Source organism: Mobula birostris, chromosome 2 (genome assembly GCF_030028105.1).
Source record: "Mobula birostris isolate sMobBir1 chromosome 2, sMobBir1.hap1, whole genome shotgun sequence".
Classification (NCBI taxonomy): domain Eukaryota; kingdom Metazoa; phylum Chordata; class Chondrichthyes; order Myliobatiformes; family Myliobatidae; genus Mobula; species Mobula birostris.
The window spans coordinates 172,671,169-172,686,491 of record NC_092371.1 but is presented as its reverse complement, the minus strand read 5'-3'; the positions used below and the strand labels follow the sequence as shown (position 1 = coordinate 172,686,491).

The window sequence follows — 15,323 nt, the reverse complement described above, 5'->3', positions numbered from 1 at the left end:
AGGCTGGATTATGGGGGATTAAAAAGGAAATGGCATTTTGAAAGGTCAGGGGATTGGGCGTGGGAGGGAACTGACACACATGAGATTGATTAGTTGTAGTCACGCTGAATGTTTGCATTCATTGAGAATAAACAATATGAAAATAAAAATATTGCACTGTTTTCCATCTGCTCATGGTATTGTTCAGTCTATCCATTCATAGTATTCTTCATTCTCCAGCATTGGTAGTGTCTGCACGTTCTCAGGATAGAGTTCCTTTCATCTCGTTGGCCTTCTGGGGCAATACAATCATCAAGTGTTTGAGAGGCTTCAAACCCAGTTTAGACCACACTTGGAGTATTGTGAGCTATTCTAAAAAAGTCATTGGGGATGGTCCAGAGGAGGTTCATGAGAATTATTCCAACAATGAAAGGGTCAGCATATGAGGAGCATTTGATGGCACTGGGCTTGTACTTGCTGGAGTTTAGAAGAAGTGGGGAGGATTCTCATTTGAAACCTATCAAGTATTGAAAAGCCCAGATAGAGGGTGTTTCCTAGAGTGGGGGAGTCTAGGACCAGAGGGCACAGCCTCAGAATAGAGGGACATCGATTTAGGACAGAGATGAGAAATTTCTTCAGCCAGAGGGTAGTGAATCTGTGGAATTCATTGCCACAGATGGCTGTGGAAGCCAAGGCATTGGGTGTATTTCAAGCAGATATTTATCGCTTGATTAGTCAGGTTGTTAAAGATTACGGGGAGAAGCAAGGAGAATTGGGTTGAGAGGGATAATAAATCGGCCATGATGGAATGGCAGAGCAGACTCGAGCCTGAATGGCTTAATTCTGTTCCTATGTCTCATGGTCATGGTTAAGCCCCACAAGAAATTCAATTGGAAAATGGTTCTCCTTTTCCAGCACAAGCCATAAAAGACTTGACTGCCAGCAAAAGCATTTATTGGGTGTATCATATACCCTAATATTCCCAGGCATCAGGACTGGATGAGAGGGCAAACGGGCTGTTCAAATAACAGATTCATCTATTAACACCAATCAACACCTTGGTGCTGTGCCACCTCAAGCCTTGTGCAACTCGAAAAAGATCCTTACCGCAAAGATCGCCAATGACCAGAATGACGAGAATCAGGTTTATTATCACTGACATATGTCCTGACATTTGTTGTTTGTGGCAGCAGTACAGTGCAATACATATAAAATTATTATCAATTACCAATATATAAAAATAAATATTGCATAAAGAGCAAAAGTTAAGGAAGTGTCAATGGGTTCATGGTCCATTCAGAAATTTGATGGCAGAGGAAATGATACAGATTCCTGTACCTCCTCTGTGATGGTAACAATGAGAAAAGGGCATACCCTAGGTGGTGAGGGTCGTTTTCATGAGGCTGCGCCTTTTGAAGATGTCTTTGAAGGTGGGGAGTTTTTTGCCCATGATGGAGCTGGCTGAGTTTACAACCCTCTGTAACTTCTTCTGATCCTGTGCATTGGCACCTCCATATCAGACAGTGATGCAACTAGTCAGAATGCTCTCCATTTACATCTACAGAACTGGCTAGTCTTTGGTGGCATGCCAAATCTTCCCAAACTCCTGATGAATGACCAAATGTTCTTGGGGACCAGTGGAAGTGAGAGCACTGTAGAAGGAGCTCCCACAGGGGAAGGGAGGTATGAGTGCACATTCCCTTATCTAGTAGCAAAAGGACTTCGACGCTAGCCCTTGGACTTACAGCCTTGGCTCTGGCTACACCAAGCTTCAGTAGGAGACCTCTGCTGCTACACAGGGCAGTATCGTGTAACAGATTCTAAATTCTTAGGCTCCTAAGGGTTTCTTAACGTTGTCATAGCTGGGGGTGGCGGTGTACTGGGGATAAGCTCCCACTACCTATTAAATGTTTTCAGTGGCGTGCATTTCAAATATTCGCTGATTACCAAGTCCAGCTCCTGTTCTTCATGTGTGGCTCAGCTACTAAGCCCAGCGGAACTGTTTCCACTGACAGGAGAATGGGCAAAGGTGGGTTACTGGCGCCTTAAAACCAGTCGCTTCAGGCAGATGGAACTAGTCAGCCATGGTTGGCAGCTCATCTAGGAGAAGGAAAACTCTGATCTCAAACCTTCACTGCCTTGCAGCTACATCCGGTCATGGGGAAGGCTTTGGAAGTAAACACCAAAGAAAATTCCTATAGTCTGTAAGGAAGTCCTATGTTCTGTTCAATGCTGACTGGCAACCCATTTGACACCGATAGTATCAAACTCTGTCAGTCTCTACCATTCCTTTGAATTCATCAGCTGCAAGGAGAGGGGGAACCTGCTGCATGGTCAATAACCTGCTCTCCATGTCATACTGCCCTGACTTGCATATTAGTTTACATTTAGGACACAACCTTCATGGTCGACCCCAACCAATGAAGGGTTTTAGACTCCCCAGTTTGCTGTTTCTGTGGCTGGGAGGAGTTGATGGTTCGCTCAAGTACGGAGTATGAGAAGTTGCCTCCTCTATTTGAGTAACGGCAGGTGCTGCTCCTCAAGTTCTGGCTGCACCCCAGCCCCACGTTCTCAATCGAGATCGGCCGGTCTGTTTGGGGGTTGGGCTAGTGGCTGTATGCAGGATCTCCTGGTTGGGTCTGGCTAAGTTGGTTATTGGCGAGTCCAGACAATGGGCAATGGATGGTTCTGCCAAGCTGACTGCCTACCCCTCTTTCGGGGGTATGTCCATGCTTGGGTGTCCCTGGAGGAGGAGCACATGGGTTGTATTTTTATTTTTTACTTTCTTGATACAAAGTGCAACATGCCCTTTCAGCCTTATGAGCTGTATCACCCAGAAACCCAACGACTTAATCCCAGCCTAATCACAGGACAATTTACAGTGACTGATTATCCTACAAATCAATACATGTTTGGATGGTGAGTGGGAAACTGGAGCACTTTCTGGGAACAGTGGGTGCAACAGGGGCTTGAGTGCATTCAGGATAGAAATGTCAGTGTTATAATTTAAAACTATTGACTGTAAACAGTGTGAGTGGAGGAATGTTGCAGTTTTGTAACAATGTGATGCTGTAATCACTGAATCTTTTGAGGAAGGGGGATTGAAAAGGTTCAGTGTGCTGCTGAGCACATGTCGTACGGTGTGTAATGTGCCCAGGTGGCAGCATTCCCTTATGGCATTTTCAACGCGAGATTCTGCAAATGCTGGAAATCCAGAATAATACGTACAGAATGTTGGAGAAGGCAGCACCTATGGAAAGGAATGAACAGTTAAAGTTTCAGCTGTGACCCTCGATCAAGATTCAGATACTGGCTGACCCGCTGAGCTCCTCCAGTGTTTTATGTGTATTTCTCAAGATTTCCAGCATCTGTACAATCTCTTGTGTCTTGGAAACACCAAAAATGCTTGACCCTTCAGGAATTTGTTGGTAACATGCAAGCTGAAATTAAAAGACGATGAATTACAAAAGGATGTCAGAACATAACATTTGTGAACCAGTAATTTGTTTCTGATGTAGCCAGAACATAAGTTTTGAACCATAAGCGAATGATTTACTCATACTCAAGATTCAAGATTGTTCAAGATTATTTAATGTCATTTCCTGTACACAAGTGTAAAGGAGAATGAAATAATTGTTACTCCAGATCCAATGCAGCACAAAAAAACACAGTAAGATAAAGAACTCAATTATAATAACAAAAACAAAAAAATGTAAGGTAGCTTATATACGTAAATTGTTTATTGTCATTCTTCAGTGCCCAAGTGTAATGGAGAATGAAATGATTGTTACTCTGGATCCAATGCAGCATAAGAAACAGTAAATATAAATGTAAAAGCAATTCCATTAAACATAATGTACAAGTAACGATTGAGTATAGCCACATATATCACATTGAAATATTTTGGATTTGTTTGAATTTTTGTTTTAGGAAACAGGAATAGGAAAAACAGTAAATGGATTCAGGAAAAATAAAGATGTTGGTGACATTGCTAAAGAGTTGGTTTACCGGTGGAAAAAATTAATACCCCAACAAGCATCCAGGTAAGTTTTCAATCACAGCTTGAAGATGATGCTGCAAATTTATCTTTGCAATGTGAGCACAAATTATACATTCCCGGACTTCATGTGATTCATGAGAGTTATTCAAGATTCAAGGTTGCTTACTGTCATTTCCAGAACACAGGTGTAAAGAACAACAAAATAATTGTTACTCCAGATCCGATGCAGCATAAAAAACACTATAAGAAAAAGAACACAATAATAAAAATGACACAATAAATATAAATACGTGAGATAGATTGTACGTCCATAAAGTGACACAAAGCACAGGAGTGTCTGAACATAAGGTGACTGATAGGAAATGATAAAGTAGTGGTGCTTGGGAGTGTGTTAGGGGTTGGTTAATGGGTGAAGATGTTAATCATCCTTGCTGCTTGGGGAAAGAAACTGTTTTTGAGTTTGGTGGTCCTGCTGTGGATGCTACATAGTCTCCTCCCTGATAGGAGTGGGACAAATAGTCCATGAACAGAAATCCTTCATGATGTTACTGGTACATTTCTCTATATTTGTCTTTGATGTTGGGTAGGGTTCCTGTAAATACTTCTGAATCAATATTTGTCAGATCTGAGCAGTCATACGTTTGTTGGAGTTGGTATACAGGGTGATGAAAAAGGTGTTTAGCACACTGTCCTTCATCAGGCTCAGTACTGAGCAGGAGAGTTGAGGTACTGAAGTTTTATTTCATCTTCTAGCAACACCAGACCCTTCCAACCCAACGAGCCTGTGCCTCCCAATTATACCCATGTGATCAATTGACCTACTAATCTGCGCATCTTCGGAATGCGGGTGAAAACCAGAGCACCCGGAGGAAACCAACATGGGCATGGGGAGTGGCGGGGAGGGGGATAACAGCAGATTTGAAACTGGGTTGCTGATACTGTAATAGCATTGCGTTAACCGCTAGGCTACCACAGTTGCAGTATCATGTGCAGTTATAGTCACACGTTACAGGTTTCCCCTGCTATCCAAAAGTAGACCGTTCCGATGAAACCTTTCGTAAGCCGAAATGGCGTAAAGCAAAAATGCAATTACCATCAACTTATATGGGAAAAATTTTTGAGCGTTCCCAGACCCAAAAATAACCTACCAAATCATACCAAATAACACATAAACCTAAAATAACAGTAACATTTAGTAAAAGCAGGAATGATATGATAAATACACAGCCTATATAAAGTAGAAATAATGTTTGTATAGTGTTTCATGTTCAGTTCCTGGATGACTTTACTTTCAGGCCATTCGCTATTAACTTAAGATAACGGAACACCACACTTTGTACACTCATCAATCCACTCAAGCAATAGACTTTCCATTTTATCCATTACTGGATGCCGACTAAAAGAGACCACTTTGCTACTAGCAGAACCAATAGTAACATTGGCAGCTTTCAAGACTCTTTCTCTCTGCGTGTAAATAGTACGAATGGTGGACGCAGGAAAGTTCAACGCACACACAATGTCTTTATTTTGTTCACCACGATGTCCAGTTTTACGCTAAGCGTAACACCCTTACGAGCTCTCTTAGGCTTTTCTGATACCTTGGGACACATTTTGCTAATGGATGCACAAAATAAATCGAGATAAAGCACAGACGCTCACAGACCCAGTTCAAAGCTATGGCGGCTTAATGCTGAGATGCTGAGTGTAGTTCCTGGGGAAGGAGCTTGGCGGCGCCACTCTAGCTGCTCGGGGTGTGCGCTGCCTCTATACAGTAACGGCTCGCTGCAAAACAAACGCTGAAAGCTATTTTTGCTTTTCGCCTTTTTTCGTAAAAGCGGAAATCCTCTTTGGATTTCTTTCATTTAGCGAAAACAGGTACTAATGTAGGTCTTTTGTAAAAGCGAAGTGGCGTAAAGCGAACTTTTGAAAAGCGGGGGATACCTGTATAGGAAAGATGTGGTTAAACTGGAAAGAGTGCGAAGAAGATTTATGAGCATTTTCCCAGGATGAGAGAGCCTGAGTGATCGGGAGAGGTTGGCTGGGCTGGGCCTTTATTCCTTGGAGTGCAGGGGATTGTAGGGTGAACTTACTGTGATGTTTAAAATAATGAGAGGCATCGATGAAGTGGATGCTAACAGTTTCTTCCCCAGGGCAGAGAAGTCCAAAACTAGTGGGTGTAGATTTAAGTAGGCACAAGCTCAGTGGGCTGACAACTCTGTTTCCGAACCAATGACTTTAGGATGTCTCTGTTGATGTTCGTAGGAAAATGTGGAAACTAGTCAGAATTCATTGTATTAGAATAATAATAATGTATTTACAGAGCACCTTTCATACAGACAATGTAGTTCAAAGTACTTTTCAGTGTGATAAAGTGCGAACATGAAAATAAAAAAAACAAGATGTTAGTTAAAAACGAAGTTAGATAAGTAGATTTTGAGCGACATTTAAAAGTGTCAACTGAGTCTCATCCCTTATAGTTTTAGATATTGGATTCCACACTTTAGGAACATAGTTCAAAAAAGCTGACCTGCCAATTATCTTTTGAGGGAAGTTGTTTAAATTTAAGGGACCGGCAGAAGAAGACCTGGGAGCCCAAGTGGGATTGATTATAAAATAAAAACTACTCTGGTTGCAGACCTTTAAGAGCTTTAAAACCAAGCAAGAGAATTTTAAGGTCAATTCTAAAAGATACAGGAAGCCAATTATCTTTCCTTTGGGTGCTGGTGGACCCATAATTCTGCTCAGATAAATTTTAGGATTCCAGTCATGTGTTGCTATGTGCTAGATTAGAAAGTTCAAAAGAAATTCCGATATAGAAGAAGTCTGGTGTGTGAAGATATACAGTTCATAGCTGTGTTGAGTGAAATTTGATCACAACTTTATTTTGTTTAGAGATATAGCCACAGTAACGTACTAGGTGTGGGGATTTCAAAGACAAAGTAAAATTTAACATCGAAGTGCATGTATGTTACCATACATTACCTTGAGATTTTTTTACAGGCATTGGCAGTAAAATAAAGAAATACAATAGGATTTATGAAAAACTATACATCAATAAAGGAGAATAAACAACTCGTGTTCAAAGACACTTAAAATAATAATGAGAACGTGAGTTATGGAGACCTTGAAAGTGAGTCAGTAGGTTGTAGAATCAGTTCAGAGTTGTGGTGAGTGAAGTTATCCACCCTGGTTCAGGAGTCTGTTGGTTGGAGGGTAGTAACTGTTTCTGAACTTGATGGTGCAGGACCTGTGGCTCCTCTACCTCCTGCCCAGTGGTAGAAATGAGAAGAGAACATGGGCTGGAAGGTGGTTCATAATGATAGATGCGGCTTTCTTGTGGCAGCACTCCATATAGGTGTGCTCAATGGGGAGTGTTTGCTTGTGATGGATGGGGCTGTATCCACCACTTTATGTAGAGCTTTGTGTTCCTGCGCATTAGTGTTTCCATACCAGGCTCTCTGAGTGCTCCAGTTTTTGGCATTCTTGCTCCCTTCCATAGAAATTCCATTCTGAAATAAGTTTGGAGGTGGCAGGTTAGTGTAACACTTTACAGCACCAGAAACCTGTGTTCAATTTCCACTGCTGTGTGTAAGGAGTTTGTACATTCTCCCTGTAACTACTTGGGTTTCCCCCAGGTTCTCTGGTTTTCTCCCGCAGTCAAAAGGCATATGCGTTAGCAAGTGAATTGGTCACGTCGGTGTAATTGAGCAGCACGAGTTTGTCGGGCTGGAAGGATCTGTTACGATGCTGTATCTCAAAATTCTAAATAATGTAAGTGGGTATCTGAACTGTAGTTACAAGGTAGTTTAGATTTAAACTGGGGTTAGAGATGAAAGCATTTTGTGTTATCTCATTACACCATCTCATATCTAAATCAACATTTTACTTTTTACTTTTACGAATGATATTTAACTGGAGGGCTTCTGCTCCTCCTTTTCTGGTCCTGATGAAGGGTCTCGGCCCAACACAATGGCTGCTGTTTATTCCCCTCTATAGATTCTGCCCGACCTGCTGACTTCCTCCTGTTTTTTTGTATGTAATGTGAATAATTCAGTGAACAATGGAATTTGGAATTGCTTTATTATTTTCATGTTTTCGGAGGAATAGTGAAATTCTCGCCTTGCATACTGTTCATTGAGATCAATTCATCTCTCAATCTTCATTCGTAACAGTGCATTGAGGTAGAACAAGGTAAGCCATTACAGAATGAAGCGTAACAGCTTCAGATAAAGTGCAGTACAGGTAAACGATAAAGAGCAATATCTTGAGGTAGATAGTGAGGACAAGAGTTGATCTTAATGTGCTAGGGGACAGTTCATTAATCTTATAACAGTGAGGTAGAAGTGGTCCTTGAGCTTGGTGATGTGTGCTTTCAGGCTTTTGTATCTTCTGCCTGATGGGAGGAGAGAGGAGAAAATGTTGAGGGTGAATGGTGTCTTTGATTACGCTGGCTGCTTTACTGAAGCAATGCAAAATAATGTGATATTTGGCTCATAATATTATTGTGTATATATCCAAAATAATCTGCGTAATCAACTATTCATCGTTTTTCTTTGTTCTCTTTTTCAATTGTGACTTTTACTGGAATTGTGGGGAAAAAACTTCAGGAGTAACAGAGAAAAGAATGAAAGGAGTGTGGAAAGTAACCATGACCATGTCAAGAAGAAGTCTAAAATGAAAAATGCCAGCAAGTTGTCATCAAGAGAGTCTGGCCACATAGAAACAGTACATGCCAATAAGTGTCCAAGACCCTTAAATGAGGGAGAAAGCCCAGAGAAACAAAAAGGAACAGTCTTTTATGGACAGCCTTCCATGGAGAGTGCAGAGCAATTAAAGACCAGTGAGCTCAAAACTCCATGGAAAGAAGGAGAAGTTCATCATTGTGCATTGACAAGTAATTCATTGCCAGACCAACAATTATTTAAATGTGAAAAATCAGCATCTTCCCAGAAGAAGAAAATTACGTTGTCAAGAAGAGATAGAAAGCCAGCAGGTAGTGATGAAATTGCAAACCGCCAGCATAAGAGAAATTCTTCAGCAGCAGTCTCTGCTCCACCCTGCAAGGACGATAAAGAACCACCTCATTCAGGAAAGAGTATTCCTAAAAATGGTGAAAAAAAGAAAAACACATCTGTGAATGAAACAAAACATTCCAATTCAGTTTGCAAAGTAGAGGAATATTCTGGAAAGAAGAGAGGACCATACAAGTCACAGGACATCACTCATGAACCTAAACAGTGTATTCAAGGTGAGGAAACGAAAGCTTTATCAGACTGTCAAAATGAAGAGATTGAGAAACCACTTATGTCATTTGAATCATATCTAAACTACGAGGAACCACAGAAAAAAGCACGGAGACACCACAAAAATAGGAATGTGCCCAATTTAGGAAAGGACAGCGGCTCTAAGTTAACCTTGCCCACCAAGAAGGAGAGTGATGGATGTCAATTATCTCATCGGAAGGAAAACACAAGCAAGGGAAATGCGTTAAAAAGAAATCAATCTGATGAGGACATTTGGACTGGAGAAGCAAATAAAAAGGTATATCAACTGATAGAAGGTACATGTTCAATGTTATTGTCATTCAATTGTACACATGTAAACAGCTAAACGAAATGATGTTCCTCTTGGACCAAGGTGCAAAATACAGTACATGGGTTATAAACAGCACATTAATATGAACACAATAATATTGACATAATAAAAAATATTAATAGAACAATAACAGGTCTTGATTTTAGAGCAAGTAAAAAGAACAACCACATGGAACGCCCTAAGTATGAGATTCTGTTGTTGCTGGAAACTGAGAGTGACACACCCCACACAAAATGCTGGAGGAACTCAGTAGGTCAGGTAACATCGATGGAGGGGAGTTAACAGTCGATGTTTCAGGCTGAGACCCTTAATCAGGATTAGAAAAGAAGGGGACAGAAGGCGGAATGAGAGAGTGGGAGGAGGGGAAAGAGTACAACTGGCAGGTGATGGGTGAGACCAGATGAGGAGCGAGGTGGGTGGGTGGGAAAGGGAGGGATGGTGAGAACTGGGAGATGTTAGGTGGAAAAGGTAAAGGGCTGAAGAAGGAAAATGATAGGAGAGTGGACCACAGGAGAAAGAAAGGAGGGGTGGGTCACCAGAGGGAGATGATGGTCACAGGAGGAGAAGAGAAGAAGTGATAGGGTAACCAGAATGAGGAATGGAAAAAGGGATGGGGGGAGTGGTTAAAAATTACTGGAAGGTAGAGTTCAGTATTCATGCTGTCAATGTGGAGGCTACCCATACAGAATATGAATGTTGCCCCTCCAACCTGAGGGTGGCCTCCAATAATTTGTGTGCGAAACAGGCCTTTCCGCCCATCTGACCTGTGCCAACCCTGGTGTCCACCAAACTATTCACATTTGCTTGCATTTGGCCCAAGTCCCACTAAATCCATCCTATCCATATTCTTATCCAAATGCCCTTTAAAAGTTATTGTACCTGCCTCAACTACTTTCTCTAGCAGCTTGCTCCATCTAGTGAACAGCCTTTGCTTTAAAAGAAGCTCCCCCCTCGGGTCCCCTTTAAATCTGTCACCTGTCAGATTCTCTACACAATATTCAAACTGCCACCTATTTGCAAATTTTCCCAACCTGTCTTAGTCCTTCTGCAGACTCTTTGCTTTGTCAACACTACCTGACCCCCCACCTATCTTTCTATCATCTGCAAACTTGTCCATAAAGCCATATATTCCTTCACCCAAATAATTGGTGTACAATGCAAAAAGAAGTAATCCCTACACAGACCCTGTGGAACACCAGTAGGTACTGGCAGCTAATCAGAAAAGGCTTCCTTTAGTCCCATTCTTTGCCTCCTGCCAATCAGCCATTACTTTATCCATGCTCATATCTATCCTGTAATACCATGGGCTCTTAACTTGTTAAGCAATCTCATGTGCAGCACCTTGTCAAAGGCCTTCTGAAAATACAAGCACACAACATCTACAGATTCACCTTTGTCTATTCTGCCTGTTATTTCCTCAGAGAATTCTAACAATTTTGATCTGACAAGATTGTGCCTTATGGAAAAAAACCATGCTGACTTTGGAAAATTTAATCAAGTGCCTGCAAGTATTTTGAATGCACATCTTTAACAATCCACTACAACATCTTCCCAACTACTGAGGTCAGGGTAACTGACCTATAATTTCCTTTCTTCGACCTCCCTCCCCTCTTGAAGACTGGAGTGACATTTGCAATTTTCAGTCCTCTGGAACTATTCCAGAATCTAGTGATTCCTGAAGGATCATTAATGCTTCCACAAACTCTTCAGGTGCCTCTTTCAGAACCCTGGGGTGAAATCCATCTGGTTGAGGTGACATATCTACCTTCAGACCTTTCAGCTTCCCAAGCACCTTCTCCCTAGTAATAACAACTGTACTCACTTCTTCCCCCAGCACTCTTGAACTTCTGACGTGCTGCTGGTGTCTTCCATAGTGAAGACTAATGGAAAATAGTAATTCAGTTTGCCCACCATTTCCTTGCCCCCATTAGTACCTCTCTAGTATCATTTTCCAACTGTCCAATATTTACTATTACTTTTCTTTTACACATTATATAATCTGAAAGAAAATCATTTGGTGTCCTCTTTGATATTTGCTAGCTTACCTTCATGTTTAATTATCCTCCCCTTGCAGTTTTTTTTTAGTTGCCTTCTGCTGGTTTTTAAAAGCTTCCCAATCCTCTAACTTCCCACTATTTTTTTCTCTATCATATGCCCTCGCTTTTGCTTCTTTTTTTGTTGGCTTTAACTTCTCTTGTCAGCCACAGTTGCATCTTCCCGCCTTTAGAATACTACTACTACTTTGGGATGTATCTATCTTGTGCCTTCCAAATTGCTTCCATAAATTCCGATCATTGCTGCTCTACCATCATCCCTGCTAGTGTCCCCTTCCAATCAACTTTGGCAAGCTCCTCTCTCATGCCTCTGTAATTCCCATTACTCCACTGTAATACTGATACATCTGACTTTAGCTTCTCCCTCTCAAATTGCAGGATGAATTCTATCATATTATGAATCATATTATGATCACTGTCTCATAAGAGTTCCTTTACAAATCAAATCAAGTTCATTACATAACACCCAATCCAGAATAACTGATCCCTTAGCGGGCACAACTACAAGCTGCTCTAAAAAGCCATCTTTTAGACATTCTACAAATTCTTTCGCTTGGGATCCAGAACCAACGAAATAAAAGGAGGGTAGGCTCATGCAGAGTGTCCGTTGTCTGATGTGTGCCAATGATAGAGTGTGAAGGCTTTGGCGTGAACAGGCGGAGGCACAGTTAAGAAGAGGTAAGCCTTTTTCTTTTTTCAGTGTAGAGTAGTCAGGAAGAAATGCTCCTCCTGTCAGATGTGGGAATTCGAGATACCTGACTGTTTCCCTGTTGACTATATCTGTGGGAAGTGCTTCCAACTTCAGCGCCTGAATGGCCAGGTCAAGGAGTTGGAGCTGGAGTTAAATGTACTTAGGAGGCTGAAGATATTATAAGTGGGACTTTTGAAGAGGTGGTCACACCCAGAGTACAGGTTTTGGATAGTAGATGAGTGACCACCAGGAGAGGTAAGGGGATTAAGAAGTCAGTGCAGGGTTCCCCTGTGGCCATTCCCCTCAGCAACAAGTATCCCCCTTTGGATACTGCTGTGGGGGTGCAGGGATCACCCATCAGATCATGGCAGCAGCTGCCAGGCTATTAGCACTGTGGTTGGCTTTGAGCCTCGACAGGGAAGGGCAAAGTGAGGCAGCATGGTAGTTATAGGGTATTCGATAGAGGGAGAGAAAGGAGATTCTTTAGCTGCAAAAGAGACACCGGGATGTTGTGTTGCCTCCCAGGTGCTAGGGTCCATGATGTATCAGAGCGGCTACAGGATATTCTCAAAGTGGAGAGGGACAGACAGAGGTCGTGGTGCATATTGACACCAATGACATGGCCAGAAAAAGGGAAGAGGTCCTTTGCAGTGAGTATGTAGAGTTAGGAAAGAGGTTGAAGAGAAGGATCTCCAGGATTGTAATCTCCGAAATACTCCCACTGCCATGGGCTAGTGCAGGTAGGAATGGGGTGATTGCATGGATGAATGAGTGGCTGGAGAGATTATACTGGGGACAGGGTTTCAAGTTCTTGGATTATTGGAACCTTTTCTGGGGAAGAGGTGACCTATACAAGAGGGACGGGCTTCACCTGAACCAATATCCTGGCCAGGAGGTTTGCTGATGGTACTCAGGAGTTAAACTAGTTTTGCAGGGGCCTGGGAACCAGAACCCCAGGTTGGTAAGGGAAGGATTGGACCAGAAGGTAGATGTCAGAGAAAGTACTGAAAGGCAAAATCAAATAACAGGTATGATGAGTCCATAAGACCATAGACCATAAGATACAGGAGTGGAACTAGGCCATTCGGCCCATCGAGTCTGCTCTGCCATTCAATCATGAGCTGATCCAATTCTTCCAGTCATCTCCACTCCCCTGCCTTCTCCCCACACCCTTTGACGCCCTGGCTAATCAAGAACCCATCTACCTCTCCCTTAAATACACCCAATGACTTGGACTCCACAGCCACTCGTGGCAACAAATTCCACAGATTTACCACCCTCTGACTAAAGTAATTTCTCCGCATCTCAGTTCTAAATGGATGTCCTTCAATCCTGAAGTCATGCCCTCTTGTCCTAGAATCCCCTACCATGGGAAATAACTTTGCAATATCTAATCTGTTCAGGCCTTTCAACATTCGGAATGTTCCTATGAGATCTCCCCTCATTCTCCTGACCTCCAGGGAATATAGTCCAAGAGCTGCCAGACGTTCCTCATGTGGTAACTCTTTCATTCCTGGAATCATTCTTAGAAATCATTCTCTGGATCAGATGGATTGAAGTGTTTATATTTTAATGCTAGGAGTATTATGGATAAGGGTGATGGGGCATGGATCAGTACATGGAACTACAATGTTATAGCCATTACAGAAACTTGGTTGAGAGAGGGGCGGGAATGGGTGATTAATGTACTAGATTTTCAAGGTTTTAGAAAAGATAGAGGAAGAGGTAAAAGAGGGGGTGGAGTTGCACTACTAATCAGGGACAATATCACAGTTGCACTCAGAGGTGACATAATGGAGGGGCCAGACACTGAGTCCATTTGGGTGGAACTTTGGAATAGGAAGGGTGCAATCACACTGATGGGATTGTATTACAGACCCCTAATAGCTACCGGGACATTGAGGAACAGGTATGTAATCAGATTAAAGAAATGTGTAAAAATAATAGGGTTGTTGTCACGGGGGACTTCAACTTCAACTAATATAAACTGGGACCTGCTTAGTGTGAGGGGCTTAGATGGGGCTGAATTTGTTAAGTGTACCCAGGAAGGTTTCTTTAATCAACAATGAGAGGAGGGGCTGTAATGTACCTGGTGTTGGAACAATGAGCCTTACCAGGCGGGGGAACAGTGACCACAACTTCTTAGCCTTCAGAATAGCTATAGTTAAGGATAGGATAGTTTTAAATTGGAGAAGGGCAAATTACAAGGGCATTAGGCGGCAACTAAGAAGAGTTAATTGGGAACAGATTTTTTCTGGCAAGTCCATATCAGACATGTGGCGTGTGTTTAAAGACCGATTGCACAGAGTACAGGAAAGGTACGTATGTTCCTGTTAGAAGGAAGGACAGGGATGAAAAGGTATGAGAGGTGATGAATTTAGTCAAGAAGAAAAAAGGAAAAATAGGTAAAGTTTCAAAAGTCAGGATCAAACAAAATACAAGGAGTATAAGGAAGCCAGAAAAGAACTAAAGAAGGAAATTAGGAAAGCCAAGAGGGACTATGAAACATCCTTGACAAGTAGGATTAAGGTAATTCCAAGGCATTCTGTACATACATCGAGAGTAAGAGGATAACCTCATAATCTAATCTAATCTAATCTAACTAGGAAGAGGGTGGCACCACTCAAGAATAAAGGGGGGAACATTTGATTGGATGCAGAGAATGTGAGTGAGCACTGAATGAGTAGTTTGCTTCAGTATTTCCCAAGAAAAAGGATGTGGAGGACCAGGAGATCAGTGCTGAGTGTATAAATACGTTAAGGTGTTTGGAAGTCAAGGAGGAGGAAGGGTTGGGCCTCCTAATGAGTATCAAGGTGGATGTGTCCCCAGGGCCTGATGGAGTTTGCCCCAGGTTTTTGACGGAGGCAAGAGATGAGATTGCTGGGCCCTTGACCAGTATCTTCCTGTCCGCTCCAGCCATAGGCAATGTCCTGGAGGACTGGCGAGTGGCCAATATTGAATTTCTGTTGAAGAAGGGAACAAGGGAAAATCCTGGGAACTATAG

The 15,323-nt window shown here is 42.2% G+C and overlaps 1 protein-coding gene across 2 annotated transcripts in view; it reads left to right on the top strand.

The window, feature by feature from the left end:
- eloal (elongin A, like) overlaps positions 1–15,323 on the top strand; it is a 54,465-nt gene that overhangs the window by 18,935 nt on the left and 20,207 nt on the right. The window contains exons 3-4 of one of the 2 annotated variants that reach the window (XM_072278272.1): positions 3,910–4,022; positions 8,587–9,520. In XM_072278272.1, coding sequence (XP_072134373.1) covers positions 3,910–4,022; positions 8,587–9,520 — 1,047 coding nt within the window. Of the gene's footprint in view, positions 1–3,909; positions 4,023–8,586; positions 9,521–15,323 lie in introns of those variants that run through there. The other variant, XM_072278275.1, reaches the window with a different exon arrangement.